The following is an 18,777-nucleotide window of genomic DNA, read 5'->3' as shown; positions in this document are numbered from 1 at the left end:
AGAAGCTCTGAAATACCTCTTCCTGCCTGAAGAAGGATGTACTGGTTTGCAAACTTCTGGCAAGCAAATCTGTTTTCTTTTAAAAAAAATCAAGGAGCAGTTCTCTTTTTTTCTATAAATGGGTCATCAGATGTTACTTTTTTAACTGAGATGTGCAAGAGATGTTGAAATTGTGAAGGATCCTCTCAAGGTTTCACAATCAACAGCTGTATGTTTAAGAGAAAAGAGGGTTTTCATATGGTTGTTTTTTATCCTTTCCTTTCAACTGGCCTCGAAGACAAATAGTTTTGTGTGGTTCAAGCTTTTACATTTCTCAGTCTTTATATTTCTTCTATAGTATTTGTCCCTTAACAGAAAGTGGAAAAGCTGGCTGACACTTTTATTCATTTACAGAATTACCTGAACTTTATAGTCACTTGCTCTACACTGCAATCCTTGAATTTTAGAACATTTGGTTGATGCCCATGGTCTCAAACCTGGTCTTTTGGACCATTTTGCTTAATCCCTTTTGTGAATCTGTAATTTAGTGAGATTCACTATGTAGTGAGTCTGAGTCCCTTTTAAAACAAMACTGATGCTTGTTAGCATTTAGCTCTAAAAAGCCTAATAAAATCTGTTTTTTGTTCAGTTTATTTGTTGTGGCTGACTCCTTGACCTTTAGAGAGATTTAAACTAAAGCTGCACCAGGAGCAGCTCTTTAGCTTCTTAGGCATTAATGACACAGAAGGTAGGAAGGGGGCAGAGAAAGCCAGCGAGGGGCAGTGCTTTATCAGATACCTGAGGATCCTTGAGAGGGGAACACTGAGTAGGATGCCCAAGTGCAGTCCCCTGTCCCCACTTAACATTGGTACCTCTATAGGATCTTGCTTTTGAAGGCCCTTCAGCCTAGAAGAAGCCCTAACAGGGTGTTTTTGCAGCACTCAGACATCTACTTTCATAAAAATTCAAGAAATCTTTGAAGGATTTTAAAAGGCTAAAGGCCAATGGATGTGTCTTGCTTTGAATGCTGCCATTCAGTGATACAAGCCAGGGGAATCACAGCTTCTGAGTTACACCTCAGATCTGGAGGGAGAGAGTGAAATGGAAAGGCTTAATGTGACTTCTTTGTCAGTCCTTGTTTGCCCCAGAAGCTAAACAAGGCAGTTATTCTCTAGGATTAAGAGAWTCTCCTCTCCTTTTCTTCATCTTGATCTGCTCCAAAGAGATGTTTAAGTSCCAGGAGTCTCAGCATCAAAATGAACGGCTGCTGCAGTGTATTTTAAGGGTGTATTCACCCTACCTTTCTTGATAGACTATGTTAGGCTCCCTGTACTGTCAGTGGAAAGACTTGCTTCTAAAAATGGTTCCAGTGCCTAAATGAAGATCCTAATTATTACTTAATTAGGCTGACTTGAATCATGGCTGAAGATGCCTACATCTCTCCACTGGTGAAAAAGCAATGGGGAAAATGAAAGAAAGAAATGTTCTTTTTCTCAATGAAATATGGGAGCTTTTAAGACTAGGCCAGATTTTCAGACTAGTCCATAATCCTATCTCTGATAGTGGTGAGAAGTAAACACTGCCTGAGGCAGCTGAAAAATATCTTTACGATACACAGAATTTCTTCCTAAATCGCTGTCCTGCTGTCCTAACAGTTGGGTTCACATTTCCTTCCTTGAATTCTTGTCCATTCCAAACATTTCTTCCTTCCTTCCTTCCCTCTCTTCTTTCTTTCTTTCTTTCTTTCTTTCTTTCTTTCTTTCTTTCTTTCTTTCTTTCTTTCTTTCTTTCTTTCTTTCTTTCTTTCTTTCTTTCTTTCTTTTTCTCTTAACAGTAGTGAAGCACAGAGAAATATGTGCCAGATTTTATCTCATAACCACACGGGTGTCATTACCATCTCAGTTGAGGTGGTGAGCATGGTGTGACAGGAGCCCTGTCACATGCAGACACAACAAACATGAAGAGGCAGACCAGGACCTGGAAGGAAAGAGATTGCTCTGGTGGGGGCTGCCTAGGACTTTAAGATATTTGTTTCTTCATTTCAAAAAACRTTTGAAAGAAATGACACAATTTCTTAGGCAAGGTAGAGATGATGGCTAGTGGACTCTGACTTTTTTATGTTCTTAGTGAAAGTAAGGCTGTAATTTAGCTGGGCTTTCTGTTGTGTGTCTTCTCTGCTGGTCTGCTTACATTCCTTCTCCTGGAGGTGGGAGAGGAGGAGCAGCTCTGCCCCACAAAAACCTGTGAGCTGTTCCCAGAGAGCCTGGGACAGGACAGTTGTGGAAACAACCGTAGCAGGCAGCACCAACCGACTACAAGGCTTCGCTGCCCAGGAAAGAGAGATTCTTTCACCATTTTGCATGTCCAAATTGTTTTCCTTTAGTGTGTTTATCTCCTCTTGAACATTTTCTGGGCCCCTTCTCTCTCCACACTTCCTTGTTTCTCTTCTCTAGATTAACCTTTCAAGCGATTCTTCAATTTTTGTTTGAGTTCCTCTTTATGTAGTGGCTGAACAGTGCACAGGAGCAGCATCTCCTATCATCCTGAAATACAGTATAGTACAGACTAATGTGTATACAGCTATATTTTTTTTGCASTCTGGTGCACATAAAAATGGGGCTGAAACTTATTTGCCCTTGGGGGAGTGAACCACAAGAAGTGGTTTACAAACCAGCAAGGCAGGGACTCTTTGTTGAGATGTGTTATCTAGTTTTGAACTGGGGCTCTGCAGAGCAGGTGAAGTGGMGTCAAATATGGAGATTAACAGGAGATGGAGGTGAGGAAGAGAAGGAAGTAAATGGGATAGCAAATGGTCCACAACATTTCTCTATTGTTCACAGTTTGTATCTAGGACAGCACTGCTCCCAAGCCACCCAGGGCAGCATTACCTTCAGCTCTATAAAGGTTCTGCACTGCGGCATTCAGGTGCATTATTCAAACTTCTGTTTCTTTATTTGCTTCTTTTTTTAAGTGGAGCTATATATATGGCTATAAATATTAGAATACTGCATGCATTCACATAACAACTAAGGTTAGGAAACAGCAAAGATTATGATTGTGGCTGAGTTGTGGCTGGGCTCTGCTAAACGTACCTGTGAGTATTTGTTTACTCAAGTGAGGTATCAAGCTGATTTCACACAGCAACTCTTATTTTCTCATGAGTCATCTCTCAATATATAAACAAACTTACCTGCCTTGTGACATTAACATATGGAGCCTTACTTTCCTGCAAGCATTTACTGGCTTAAATTAGTGGCTGCATTTGTACTGCAAGAGATTAGCACCAGCTCACACTTAGCTTCTAACATAATCTTTCCCAAAATTTGACACAACTGCTTTCTTAAAATGATTTCTTATCATTCCCAAATGAAATATTGTATCAAAATAATGCTTTCAATATATGATTTCTAAACAGTCTACATTAGGCTTTCTTTCTGAAATGTGTCTCTCAGTTTACCCTGTTTAGTTCTTCCCACACAGCGCCATCTATTAGATGCTGTTTAACATGCTTGAGACTTTAAAACSTTTTATGAGCTCACTTTATATAAAGAAGGGAAGCAAACTGAAATCTGTTGTTGAATTGCCTGTTTTTTGACAGACTTTTCTTTCTGAAATATATTATCGCCAAGATAGTCTCAAACATTTGAAATCCACAACTTAAAGCTAAACTTCATGGCAAACTAGTCTTCAAAAATAGTCCATAGTCCCAGAGATTCATTAGCTTTATTAATATTTCCATCTGTTCACTATAACTTTTCATTCTGAGTGAATGAAAGGAATATTCAGTGAATATTTCACTCACTGATTCCACCTACTGCCCTCAAACAGCCTCCATCTAGTATGTCAGTGCTGAGATAGGATCATTGCAGGTAACAGTCTTTCTTCCAAGGTCAGTTTTTCTCAACCCCTTGCGCAGCAGCTCTTGGASAGAATGTGCTCAGTCTTATTCTTTGCAATGACTGATTTCACAGTCACCAGGCCACCACACTGGAGCTGCTCCATAACTCAGCAGTATGGTGCTCTTGCAAGGAGCTGCCACCGTTTGAATGAAGCCCACACCAGGACTGAGGTATCTGCTGGAACCTGTGCTAGACGCATGCAAACCACTGTGACACAGAGCCGTCATCAAGCAAAGTAAAGGTACAGAAASTGGAAAATGCAACTGAGTTCCGTTCTATTTGCTATAATCATATGAGCTCCCAAGGAAAAGACAAAAAGTTCTAGCAGAGAATGGCAGGAACCTTTTGCAGAGGTACACAATATGTAATGTTCTTATCAAGGGCTAGAGCTACAGCAAAACAGACTATCCTTCGCATCCGGAGAAGGGGTCTGATGAAGACATGTAAATATGGACCTGACTCATTTCTTTCTGCATAGTTACCCCCAATTGCATCCCATTTCTTTATTTTATTGACAAAATCACCTTCCAAATTAGACTTGATTTGTATATCCTTTATTTCATTAGTTGTATTTAAGTATCTTTGTTTTGAAGAAGCTGAATTTAAAGACATCCAACTGACGCTGCTTGTTTGTTGGCAATGAGATCAGGGCGCAGGGATTTCCTGTTATTCTTCTATTTGTGTCTTCTGTAAATGTTGCATTAAATAATTATCCACTGCAGCACATATTCATTCCATTGCCATTGAATTATTTTTGTTTGGGGTTTCCCCAAGACTCTTTTACTCAGCTAGCAGCACTCTCTGATGCAGTGAAGAGGAAAAGAGCATTGCTCCTTCCATTGCTTTTATCTAGGCTTCTGATATGTACTGCTCTACTTACATATAAGATGTTGAATACTGGAATAGCCTTTCTTTTGGGTTCTTAGACATGGGATTCACAAATTTACAGCTCTCTAGGAGCTCCATCTTTACATGGGCCTTCAAATCTCACTCTGCAGTTTTCAGTTGCATTTTTATTACAACTTCTAGATCAATATACGTGCTGCTTGTAGCTGTCTAAATAGTGAGCCAGGAGTAGCTCTCAGTGTGTTTTAAAGCCCTGGTTCCCTGATTAGCCAGGCTAGGGAAATTACACATCAATTTTCATCATAGTAAAATCTATGTCGCAGAAAGACAGGAGAGAGTCTGCACAGTGACAAGGTACATGCGAGGACATAGGTACACACTCCTAGATGCTAAAGAACAGATGTAGCGTATGATTGCCCATACCTCAAGACAGCATCCCTGTAGGTGATGTCCAGATGGCTCCTTCTCTTCCACTCGCTTGGTTTCCATTCTGTTCAGAAATTGAGGTATCAGGGCAGGTTGTGCTCTTAGCGTCCCACTAGCACAGATTYGCAGGCAGTTTTGTGAGGCTGATTCTCAGTTGAAGGTTTGTGTAGTTTTGCACATTAGCCTTTTTATTCAATAACGTTGCCCTTCTCCAGCTCAGTGCTGTGGCCTCACCTTCGTGGAATCAGTCATTTCAAGCTTTAGACACTCAAACCAAGACTGCCCTCACTGTCTTAGGAAATACAGCACGGCTTGGCAGTTTTGTAATGATTTTTTACAAGTGAAACACAGTTCCTCCTAGGCAAGTGTCACTACATTGTGGGTACAAAGCAATGTCTTCACCCCTTATCCTAAAGAAACATCCTTCTGTGTTTTGGCCTTGCAGGTTGCTGTTGATTTACTGAATATGCTGGAGTTTACTGATTTATTTCTGATTTTAATGTTATCTTCAATCTTTTTTTCATTGCAATAAGAAGACCTAATGCTCCTCAGGGCACTGTAACCACAATAGCCACTTGGAAAAAGTCAGTAGGCCTTGGTAATTGAAAGCAGTGGGAAAATTAAACTTCAAAAGGGAACAAGAGCCTTTTGGGATGTTTAATCTGGTTGGCTTTATATCACTCACATGGCATTTCATCTATGTATGTTTTGTTAACTGCAGTAAGATACTGTGCAAAAGTTGTCCTTATGTTCATAGTGTTCAGCACTGTTCTCATTTTCCCTGGAAGGAGTGATACTTGTTTCTGAGCTACTTCACTGAAATAGCCCCTACTACTTGCCTAAATCTTTTAAGGTTAGAATTAAAGTGCCTATATGTTTGCACTCTGATCTCTCCATTACTCCGCCTATTACTTTATTAGCCTTTACTAAAGCTAATAAAGCAATTCTTCCATTTTTTCCCCCACTACTTTTCCATAGTCATCTATTTTCACTTGCTCCCCTTTCTCTTTGTGCCAGCCACCATTATCTTATTTAGAGGAGCCTCACATAAAGTCACAGTTGGATTAACAAACAACAATGTCTTGTGACAGGAACATCCCCATGCTCTGCTTACCAGAAGTTTCACTATTTCTATTTATTCATACCACAAGCAAACCATTATAAATCTGGTGGTTCTTTGTGGATACCACTCAGCACTCACTAACACCATATATGTGCTTTTGTTACATTTCCTTTTGCCCCATAGAAAATATCTGCCAGGGACAATCTGCAGTTTTGCTCTTTGAGGAGTCCTCCCCAAATGCTTCCAGATATGTGGTAGTAGCATTTCCTAACATGAAGGTCTGGCTCTGTCCTGTCTTGTGCAAAGCCTCCTCCATTTGACTGGTTGCTGGGCTGTGCAGAGAAGTTTATTGATTACACACGGATGTTCTTTTCATAAGCATGATACAAAATCCTGTCAACTCATCATCCTCTGAGAAGTTCAATGTTGTAAATCTGCAGCATTTCCAGAGGTCTTCTCTTGAATCGTGTTGCCTTTCTGGTGTTACTTGCACATGCTTTCTAATGCACACTCTCATTTCGTCACTCTCTCAAGTGCTGCTAGCCTAATTCACAGCAACCTGACCTGTTTCTGTACCAGGATGCAGCCACATCTCACTGGCCAAGACTCAGAATCTGCTGCAAAGTTGTCTGGAGGCCACCAACACTTTGTTTCCTCAGTGCAATAACCACCACAAAGACCCTTCCTGATTGACCAAAAATGGTCCTTGCTGGACATGTAACATGACAATAAGCTAATCCTTTAGGGTTTGCTGTTTTTGTTTTTCCTGTCAGCATGAAACAGACAATGAAAATTGGAAAGAAAAGTGGTGTATATATAATCTAGCTCATTCTGTAGAAAAGAGATAAGAAAACAGTGCAAGCAAGAGAGTCTGGATGGTAGGCTAGAAGTAAGGGGTTGGGACAGTGCAACAGGGAGAATGACACATGGAAGCAGAGGCATATTTCCATATTAAATGCTTAAAGTTGCCTACACATAAAATGGTGGAGATAAGGCCATTTGGTTGTGGTCAGTCTATGATACAGATTCAGTATAAGGAGATCTGAAATCAGCTGCAGAAAGCTTTTGGAGAATCCTGTCTTTATCCCAATACCAAATAAAGTGTCATCTTTTATTGCTCTTTGTATTCTCCACTTCTTCTTCTTCATAGCATACACAGCCCTTTTCTTCCTACCTGCCAGATGTCATCCATCTTAAAATTTATGCCTCCAGACTTTTCCCAAAGTCTATTCTTAAGCTTCTTGATGGACTAAAGCTACACCAGCTACCAGGGCTTCTAGACTGCATGAACAGATCTCTACTTGGTAGATTTGGGTTGCCTCAGAGTGTGGTATAGCAGTTTCAGGCCCATCCTYGTCTCTTTTGCCACCTGCCCTCTAGGATTAGAGTTGATGGCCTCTCAATCCCAAGGAAAACATGGACTACAGGGTAKGTATTGCATTTCAGGCACTAATTTTATTAATATCACTGCATTAACATGAGAAAAGGAGGAATTAATTCTTACAAATCAAGAGTTTAAAATACAATACAGTAATAATCATACTTACAATCTCTGTATCACACTATTTTTTGCTTTAATAGTAAAAAGGTGCTTCCTTTTAGTGCAATAAAAAAGGTGCAAAAGAAGGAAAAAAGTTATTTCCAAGCAGGGAAGTTTACTATGAGCATGCTATCTTTYAATTGGTATTCAACTGTTAACATCATAGAGGAATTGCCAGAATGTCATATCTGACAATATAAGAGCTGGCAACTAGTAGGAGTGCCTTGAAGTTGTAAGGCTAAAGGGACTATTCCTCTTCATGCTACCCACTCTGAGGCATCTGATGCCTGAATTACCAAGCCAGCACCTCTACGTTCCTTCCATGGTCAGAGAAGTAATCGATCCGAGAGTCCATTTAAATTCAGTTTCTGCTTCTGACACAGACATCTCTTTCTCTCAGCTGACCTCTGAAGGGCACTGAAGAGACTTGCTGCTGTTTTAGTTGCATGCCTAATATTAGTGCACTCCCTTACAGCATGAAGCAAAAACTACTCCCCTCTGCGCATCTCTCTTCTCTGCTAACATCATATCCCCACTTTATTTYACAGGAAATCCCAAATAAAGGCATAAATTTACAACCATAGGACACTTGTAGAGCAGAAGAGATAGTTCTGTATGGTGAGATTCTGGCTAAATGAAACAACTCAAACCACGTGAACCTTCACAATTTTTCCTAAGGGACAGTGTTATTCCAGGCTCTGTTTTCCTCACTGCACGCTCACTCTTCTAGTTGTCTTGTAAGCAAGTGTGAGGCTTCAGAGCTTTCCTTCTACAGTCACCTCCAGGGGCCTCTGGAGAGCAGGACACTGCAGCTCATGCTAACAGCCTAAGTCTTCAGTAAGGACTGATTTTTGATTGTGGCATCAGTGCTCAGAGGAAACTATTCTCTTGAGAAGGTGAAAGGCAGAAGGTCTACTCTGGACTTAGTTGCTTTTCTGGATTTCAAGGCTGCTTTCTGCACAGAAGGTATCCCAAAACACCAACTTACATTGTATACTCACAGCATGTTCGTATTGCRTAGGAGCCTAACCCTAGCTATTGCATCTTCTGGGCCCTTTGCACATTTCAGTTTATCTATCCAGGACTAGGATGGTCTCCAGTCAGTGCTCATGGTCTCCAAATTATTTCAGAAATATATGATGTTATTTTAATTTTTTATACAAAATCTGACATGACAAATAGCAAGGCAATTTTACTGCTTCCTTGAGGAGCTTTGCTGATGTTCTTTTYTTCTCTTGACCATGTGATGTTTTCCTTGGAGCGTGCAATTTCTTGTAACATTGATCCCACAGAAACCTTGGTGTTGCCATTTGGAAGATGTTAGCAACTGAACATTGATATGGCAGGCATGAAATTAATGAACTGAAACAAAATACTATAATTTAGCTTATAGCTAAAAGAAAAGAATTAAATTTTACATGTAATTAAATTTACATATTAGATAAATCCTTGGCTAGAATGGCCCAAGATGAAGGTCAGTCACCTCTGCCAGCAGAGAAGAGATATTCACGTATCTCATATTCATCCTCAACCTTGTATTAATGGAAATATCTTTTATTCATGCAGGGGGAGAGGAGCAAAATAAAGACAGCTAAATGCTTCCAAATAGCTACCTGTGCTACAGAAAGAACACTGACACTTCCAAAAGTCATTAGGATTTTAGGTTTGTCATTAATGCTGAAAACTAAACAGGTCATCGATCCTCAAAACTTCCTCCAAGTATTTATCTTACATTGTTTGCATAACAATAGAGGGCTCTTGTGACATGGTACATCACTCCTTAGTCTCTTCAATATTGTATTCCTCATAAGAAAATCTTGCTAGCATTTATTCATTGGATAAAATGGGTGTCAAGCACCAGAATCATACTATTCTGGGCCTCATTCAAATTTTGAAGTGATGCTAGTATGGCATATAACTTTTCTGGACAACTCATCAATTCTCTTAGCGTAAAAACAGAAAATGCTGTATTCCAAGGGAACAATTAACTACAATAATACTACAATTAACTACAATACAATAACTACAAAAATCCAGCTTTCAGTAGTGATTACCATACATATCTTCAATAAAAAGTGCAGTCCTTAAGGCAAAGAGGGTGATGCAAAGTTTACTACTCGATCTTTCTTACAGTCCAGTTGAGATGTCATGCTCTGCAGTGGATGGGGTGCATGTGGAACTGACTCTTTCTAATTTTTCACGATAAAGAGCAGGACACTTTTTGCAGAGGTGAGCTGCAACATGCTTTCGGAAAAAGGCATAAAGATATTTCCTAAATTTTTCTCCCACAAATGCATAGATCACCGGGTTGATACAGCAGTGGATCATTGAAATCGTCTCTGTCACTTGGATTGCTTTCCCCAGCGGACCACTGGCTTCACAAGTATTGAGGGATAATGAAGTTTGAAAGGTATACAAAAAAGAGGCAATATTAAATGGTGTCCAGAAGACAAAGTAAAAAATCATGATCACAAAAATAAGTCTGACTGCTTTGTGCTTTTTCTCATTCCTACATCTCATTAATGTTTTTAGAATTTGGGAGTAACTGAAAATCATAATGAGCATGGGGAGAATAAGTCCCAGGATGTTCATCATTAAAGTTTGGCAGTACTTCCAATTTATGGCATCAGATATKGGATAGTGAGGGCTGCAAGTATTACGAGAACCTTCCAGTTGACTTTTGTGAAAGAAGACTCCAGGGAGGGAGACTAACAGAGCAACAACCCAAGTGACAGTGCTGGCCAGGATGCCGTAGGTGACTGTTCTGGCTTTCAAAGCAAACACCGCGTGCACTATGGCCAGGTACCTGTCTATGGTGAGGAGGATGATGAAAAAGATGCCGCTGTAGAAGCCGAGCAGGTAGGCACCTGAGAGAATCTTGCAGAGCGCATCGCCAAAAATCCACTCCCGGGCAGCATAGTAAGCCCAAAACGGGAGGGAAAATATGAAGAGCAGATCAGAAATTGCCAAATTGAGCAGGTAGATGTCAGTCATACTCTTGAGCCGCTTGTATTTCACCAGAATAAGGACAACGAGCATGTTGCCCAGGAGGCCAAATATCACCACCAGAGARTAAAGYGGTGGCAGAAATTTTGCTGCAAAGTTCCTTTCTTCAATGTTCATGCATGGCATGCCCTCTTCATAGAGGTATTCAGTTGTCAGTAGGAAGTCCTCTACGTCAGCAGTGTGGTTTTCCACCATGTGTTCATCTAGAAAGGAAGAAAAGGGTGTTCAATGGCAGGGCACTCCATAGCGTTGCTTTGCATGGAATGAAAGCCATTGCTGCCCTCCCCTGGATTATTTCTGGCTCTTCAACATATGAGCTGTGCCGATGCTACGGTCCTGGCTAAGGACCCGGACGAGGACACTGAGTGCACCCTGAGCAAGTTTGCAGATGACACCAAGCTGGGTGGAGTGGCCGACACTCCGGAGGACTGTGCTGCCATTCAGACAGACCTGGACAGGCTGGAAAGTTGGGCAGAGGAAAACTTCATGAGGTTGAACAAGGACAAGTGCAGGGTCCTGCACCTGGGGAGGAATAACCCCAGGCACCAGTACAGATTAGGGGTTGTCCTGCTGGAGGGCAGTTACACGGAGAGGGATCTGGGGGTCCTGGTTGACACCAAGTTACCCATGAGTCAGCAGTGTGCCCTCGTGGCCAAGAAGGCCGATGGGATCCTGGCTGCATCAGGAGGAGTGTTGCCAGCAGGTCAAGGGAGGGGATCCTGCCCCTCTYCTCAGCTCTGGTGAGGCTGCACCTGGAATATTGGGTGCAGTTCTGGGCTCCCCAGTATAAGAGGGATGTGGAGCTTCTAGAGAGGGTTCAGAAGAGGGCAGCGAAGATGACTAAGGGATTGGAGCATCTCTCTTACGAAGAAAGACTAAGCAAGCTGGACCTGTTTAGCCTAGAGAAGAGAAGGTTGAGAGGGGCTATTATCAACATGTCCAAATATCTGAGGGGAGGATGTAAAGAGAATGGGGCCAAACTCTTCTTGGAGGCGGCCCGCGACAGAACAAGAGGTAATGGATACAAATTGAAACACAGGAAGTTTCCTTTCCATATGAGGAAGAACTTCTTTACTGTTAGGGTGACAGAACCCTGGAACAGTCTGCCAAAAGAGTTTGTGGAGTCTCCTTCTTTGGAGATATTAAAAAAAAATGGATGTGAACCTTTGCTCTTGGTGTCCCTGCTAGAGCTGTGAGATCAGACTAGATGATCTCTAGAGGTTCCTTCCAACCTCAGACATTCTGTGATTTCATGTGATTCTGTGGATGAGGTTGCTGGCAGTGCAGAAATGATTGTGCTGCACCGGCACCAATGACACTTACCAAGTGAATATTCCATCCTGAGATTGCAGGGCAAGTGAGTAGGCAGTGCAGATCTGGGATAAAAAGGCGAATGTTGTGTAGCTCTGGAATGAAAACCAATTGTAGTTCTCTCCTCCGCAGAAAATTCTGGGCACGTTCAACTGGTATCCTGCATGGAAATTCACAGTTAAAAGAAAGATAGGCAAACAGCTTCTAAATTGGCATAACAGATTCAGGGATTGACCTGCTGGAAAAAAAGCTCTATGGAGAGTGATTTGAGAGACGAGGTGGACAACAAGTTAACCATGAGGCGACAGTGTGCCCTCAACACCAAGAAGGCCAATGGGATCCTGGCTGCATCAGGAGGATGTTGCCAGCAGGTCAAGGGAGGGGATCCTGCCCTTCTCCTCAGCTCTGGCAAGGCCCCACCTGGASTACTGGGTGCAGTTCTGGTCTCCTCAGTATGAGGGACGTGGAGCTACTAGAGAGGGACCAGCAGAGGGCAACAAAGATGATTAAGGGACTGGAGCATCTCTCGTAGGAGGAAAGATTAAACAAGCTGGGCCTGTTTAGCCCAGAGAAGAGAAGACTGAGAGGAGAGCTGATCAATATGTATAAGTACCTGAGGGGAGACCATAGGGAGGATGGAGCCAAACTCTTCTTGGTGGTGGCCAGTGATAGGGCAAGGGGCAATGGGTACAAATGGAAACACAGGAAGTTCCATCTCCATGTAAGGAGGAACTTCTTTACTGTGAGGGTGACAGAGCCCTGGAACAGGCTGTCCAGGGAGGCTGTGGAGTCTCCTTCTCTGGTGATCTTCAAAACTCACCTGGATTCCACCCCGTGCCACATGCTCTAGGTGTGCCTGCTGGAGCAAGGGAGTTGGACTAGATGATCTCTAGAGGTTCCTTCCAACCTCAACAATTCTGTGTTTCTGTGATTTCTATTTCTATAAATCTTTTGTGAAAGAAAAGGAAAAGGGGGTAGTGCATTTTTGGTACACTCAATTTTTAATTAGAGCATACTGTTCAGGGCTGACTAGAAGCTGCTCTTGGGTGATAATATTTGCTTATTTCCAAATTTTATTGTATCTGAAAATACAGAGTATTCAGAGTACCTGAAATGAAATTTTCTGACATGAAAGAATCACAGCACAGAAGTAAGTAGTGTTTTACTTACTTTTGCAACTTCTCTTATAGCGGAAGCAGGCAAAGACTTGAGAGTTCAATGTAAACCAACATCCCACCTCAACTAACCCAGTCCCAGCCCAGCCATCGGGCAGGACTCAGATAGGATGCAGAAGCATAACTTGGTGTAATTTGGTCTCCCAAAAGTAAGGATTTTTTTTTTCTAACTCACTCCTGGGTAAAATGAAAGAATTTCCATGGGCTCTGTGGGAGGCAAGGAACAGGATTTTCTGAAGATGAACCTTAGAGGGACCAAAACCTACTTTTTAGTCACTTAATGGGGAAGTGAAATTGGTGCATTTGGTAGTCAGTCAAATAGTGCAATCTGCTAAAATCTTTATTTTTGTCTGAGAGAAGTCTGCTGCTTTTTCCTGTATGAAAAGCACTCCTTTTATCGGGTGTTGTGTTCCTGCAGTTGATTGGTGACTGACTGTTCTCTTGGCTACAGCTGCGGACTGCTTCCAGCTCAGAAGACTTCAGGCACTACCCCGGCCCCAACTTGTTCCAGGAGCCCCGACAACTCATATACTGCAGTACTCCTTGTGCTTCTCCTCTTTGTAGCCCCCTGAGCACATTGTCAGTGGAGATGTGTACCCTGCACCAGGCACTTATTTTTCCAGAGCTCTTTTGCAGAAGTTGCTGGCTGGTTACGAATTTAGGGGCCTCATTCTCAAAACCACCAGGTGAATCTCTCTCCACTTGAGTGCTGTAAGACTAAACGTAGATGAAGAAACTCAGCCAGTAACTGAGGCAGCACACAGGCATGTGCCCTAGCCTGTGTTTTGGTGGAGGCCACAGTTAGTAACCGCAGCGGTCTGCTCTGATCTACAGCATGTAAAATTTCTGAAGCGTCTCAGTTTATGTTTGGTTACTCAGCTGTCTGAGGAAAGCACTACTTCCTCATAGTTACTTGCACACTCGGTCTTAATTTAATCTGGACCTTTATCTCAGTGAAGAGATAGACACACATATTAGACAAACCATCTTAACAAATTTTACTGATTGCACAATGTTTGTTGTTTACAGTTTTCTCTCATCTGGGTATGTATATGCATATATATACACACACCTGCACACAGATGTATGTATATATTTTAATGCACACACTTGTGTATATATATATAAATGATAAGATAGCAAAAATCTTTATTACCTAGATTGGAACTTAGTCTGAGATTTACAGACAAGACCACCGAAGCTGTAGGAGTAGCAGAACCGGTAGCTAGTTTCCTCTTGATTCTGATTCTTTACTGCCCAGGCCTTTTATCTCCACTGCCAAGATTCAGCTCCTCCCCTCTATAAGTCACATTCATATGTCCAAGAAACACAGTGTGTATTGTGGTTCTTTGGTTTACAGCCACCTGATGGGAAATTGCTGAGCATTTGGTTGGGTTAGAAGTCAGGTTTGCATCTTTACTGCAAGCACGAAATTGGAAAACATTTTCTAAAATGCTTTCCAAAAGCTCTTTATTTTATGCACATCAACATAGTCATGAAGAACTCACTAACAAATTCCATAGGAAGCCAATGTTGCATTTGATTTTTTAAACTTTTCTTTAACCATTTTCCGATTTTCATTTTCATGCTGAGAAGAATATTTTCTGCTGAAGCTGTGGACCCTGACAAGGAATCTGTTTTGGCTCTAAAATAATCTAGACATGAACCTTCAGAAATGAGAATATTATTAAAGAAACCTACAGATTTATCTATGATCTTATGCTTTAAGTATATATAGCCCTTTTTGAGGTGATTCTGATTGGAGGGCTAATACTTACATGCTTATTTACCTCAAGTTTTTCGTCTCAAATTACAAACCAATCTTTGAACTCTTAAGGATTTTCGCTTGCAGGGTTTTCTTGCTGTTTTTATGACTGAATGGGGCCATCAAAGTCTCACTGTTCTGCTCAAACACCCACAGTTACAGCAGGCACAAAGTAGTTTCGATCACTAGCAGAAATTCTGGGCAGTTTCTACCATAGAGGGCAACCAAGCCAAACCTAAGATAGAAACTTAAGAGAAGGGGATTTTTTGTTTCTTTTGCTTCTAATTTATTCTGTGTGTTTATCATGCAAAAAAGACTAAACCAATGACCAGTCCAACAGATAGAGGCTCTCATTTTCTCACAGTGGACTGGTTACGTTCTGAGTTCAGTACAGTTTTGCATGGCTTAGATCTTCAATCCTGTTTGTGCATTGGGCCTCGCACACGGTGAAGTAGACAGTAGCAAAGGCAGATAAATAAATTGTTCTAAGATTGCCAGTGTTGTCTGTGGCTATAAGTGCACATGCCATGGCCTTATTTTGACATGTACCATCTCTAACCTATCATCAATCTAGTCATATACTCAACATTCCCCTTGTGATGGCATCCTGATAGCTGCTGCCAGCCTTAATGGCTCGTTTTCATATGTACATGAATCTACAGGGCCAAAACAGAATCCTTCCCACGAACAATGGGTTAAATTAGAAATGTTGGCCAAATCTTTCATTCTTTAGACTCATTCTGATCAAAATCTTTGTTGTACCACAGGGAAACTTATTTTTGAAACCTATTTGCAAGTGAGTAAAATTGAAGAGATCAGAAGGAATTCTTGCAGGGAAAATACGGGGTTACTGCTTCAAGGGGAAAACATTTGAATTTCTTAACAAACTTAATGCTTCAAGCCAAAAGAGATATACTTGAATGTCATTGCGATTTATAACAAAGCTGCACATACTGCAACTTCAGACATTCCTGTAGTCAAGATGTGACGTAAAATCGCAACTCTTTAGTTTCTGCGTTTGGACCTTTGGGCTTCTTTGAGAGAAGGCTTGTTAGCTTTTGAGTATTGGTTAGTACCTATAGGATATCCTTTTTTTTTTTTTTTTTTTTTTCCATAGGGTAGTCTAAGTTTGACTAAGAGACGCTTGCGTATTTTTGTAGTTAAGTCTCAGGGACTGATGCTACACCGACTCATGAAGGAATGGTAGTTATCACAACTCATTGCTCAGTGAACATGCTGAGCAATGAAGGGGTTCTTGAAAAGTCTCCTCACAGAAATCAGAACATTCAATAATTACAGGACAGAGGGGCATTCACACAGTGGTCACTTATCTCAAAACTGAATGACCTCCGGAGTTTCCTCTCCCTTTCGCTTTTCATCACAGAATGGTTGAGATTAGAAGGGATCTCTAGAGATCATCTAGTCCATCCCTTCTGGTAACATGAAATAACACAAACCTAGCCCCGTGCCTGCTCTCTTCATCTTCACAAAAGGCAGTATTTGTGACACAAAAGAAGAAATGACTTAATGACTTGTAGTCAATTTGAAAGTATGTGTCAGTGCAATCTAGGGCACTTTATGAAGGGTGCAGAATGCAGCCCAGAGTATAACTGAAACTCAAATGAAGAGAAATAATACCCTGATAGCAGATGTTGCAAGGGAGATGTCCTTTGCCTTTGCTCTTCCAGAAGGAGTCTCTGAGCAGGCAAAACTATAGAGGACACGATGCACGGGCCAAGTCAGCTTGGGGAACAAATATTTGCTCATACTTTTCCAGAGTTACCAAAAGAGCTGAAGGGAAAAATACAAGTATAAACTAAATGCTATATTTAAGACCTTGAGGTGGTATTTTCCTTCAGACACATCTTTTCACATGGTACAAACAAAGCCTTTCCTGGATATGCTGAAGGAAAGATGCTTCCTTCTTTCACAAGTGCTAGGCTTTAGAAACATCCTATCTTCAGAATTGCTTTCCTCCCACCTAATTCATTTTTACACTGTTACAGAACTTTCAGGGAAAAAAATATGTTTTGGGCTTAAAAGGAAAAAACAGACTTAATTCTCTTTTAATTCTTCGTATCTTGCTGTTTCTGTTCCTACACAAAGCAGACAACAGTTCTGCAAAAAATCTGAGGTTTTCTGACTTACTAGAGTCACCCTCTGTCATCATGGGATGAAAGAAGTAGTACGTATTCTTATCTAAACAAATGTAGTGTAAAATATCAACATAAGCACTCGCAATAAGTGCTCTGAGAAACTGAGATGGAAAGAAACTACATTTCTCTAGTGTAAGCTAAATCCTGTGGTAGCATGGCTGTTCTTTTTTTTTTTTCCCTCGAACAACTGCTTCAAATAAAATTTTGAACTCAGAATAATTCAAACAATAATTACATTCACAACTGTTCCAGGGATGAACTTGTCAAAAAAAAAAAAAAAAAAGAAAATGATCCGGAGTGGAGAATCCCAACATGTGACACAGGGCCACAGCCATCCCACCCTTCTGTGTTTCCACAGGGCATTTGGAACCCAATGCTTTGGTTTTGTTAATTGTTTAATTACACTGGAATTCTCCAATGAAAGCAAATGTTGCTACTGCTGCATGTTTGATACACTGCAAAATAAAAATTTTATTCTTAGATTACTACAGCTTTTTTGGGAATCCTGAAGTGGCAAATTATCCAAGCAGGAGAGCTCACTTTTCCCCCTATGCTAGAATGGCACAGCTTCAGCATAGCACTGAAAGATTTCATTCATGTAAAACCCTCACTAACATGAAATTGCAAGCCAGATCATGATGATTGAACATAAAACTGTTATTTCTAGTTTAAATATGGACTGGAGGCTTTCTAATATAATGACCCTGAGACTAATATTAAAAAAAGAAAAAGAGGAACCAACCCCAAAGAACACTTCACACGAAGAACCAGCATTTTTAACAGATTAAATGTTTGAATAGTACAAAGAAATCCAGGCAGGCTGTAATAGGTTASTGAAAAAGGACTTCTGCCATCTTCACCTGAAAGAGCTAGATATGACTTTGATTTGCTGCAGTTAGATTGTGAAAAAATTATATCTAATCAGAGTCTAGGTCAGCTAGAGTCATTGGCCTACAATGACTTCAAAACCAATGTCCAAGAAGTTTCTAGTACAAAAAGATGACAATTTTATACAGTATTTATCCAATTTAACTCTTAGCTGTAGCACTTACCTTATACTGGGTTCTAAGCTGTCTACCGAATCCAGTCATTCTTCAAAAGTGTCTGTGCTTAAATGGTAGATCTCCTACCATTCTAATTAAGTGTGCATACTTCTCCACTTAATTAATCTCTATTCATATATAAGCATTTATGTGTAAAAGAAAGGAAAGAAAATTATTTACTCACTGGTTTACCAAGCTTGTATTTTTCCGACTGTGTCTTCTTCTTTGTGACTGAACATATAGTTAAACCCTATCTTTGAAAATAGGAAATAGCACTTCCTGTGTGATCTATTGCAAAACTATTAAACTATTACAAGAAGCAAGGTCATTGTTCTTCTTTTCCAGAAATGCTCAGTTTTCACAATGAGTTCAAAAGTGAGGGATGAAGACTTTACAGGCATCACTCATTCTGCTCTAGCTGGAGTTTGGTATCAAAACCAGCACATTCCTCTTCAGGGTTGAGCCTACTAGGTTCTGTTCAATAAAACTGTATCCTTGGGTCTACCACTATTTGTAACTGCTCTGCATATTTCTGTAGCTCAACAGAAAGTAATACAAAATATTTAAT

The 18,777-nt window shown here is 40.8% G+C and overlaps 1 protein-coding gene across 1 annotated transcript; it reads right to left on the bottom strand.

Annotated features, from left to right (window-relative positions):
* Positions 1-7,940: 7,940 nt before the first annotated feature.
* Positions 7,941-18,442, bottom strand: LOC112943643 (C-C chemokine receptor type 5-like). The gene is made up of 3 exons (XM_026034868.1): positions 18,394-18,442; positions 12,083-12,230; positions 7,941-10,962 (listed from the first exon to the last, which is right to left on the bottom strand). Exons 2-3 carry the CDS (start codon positions 12,096-12,098, stop codon positions 9,881-9,883), a joined length of 1,098 nt encoding a protein of 365 aa, XP_025890653.1. The 5' UTR covers positions 12,099-12,230; positions 18,394-18,442; the 3' UTR covers positions 7,941-9,880.
* Positions 18,443-18,777: the final 335 nt, after the last annotated feature.

This window comes from Nothoprocta perdicaria, unplaced genomic scaffold (assembly GCF_003342845.1).
Source record: "Nothoprocta perdicaria isolate Ctin4 unplaced genomic scaffold, notPer1 scaffold_150, whole genome shotgun sequence".
NCBI classification, from domain to species: domain Eukaryota; kingdom Metazoa; phylum Chordata; class Aves; order Tinamiformes; family Tinamidae; genus Nothoprocta; species Nothoprocta perdicaria.
Note: the sequence above shows the minus strand (reverse complement) of the source record. Positions and strands in the feature narration are given on the sequence as shown.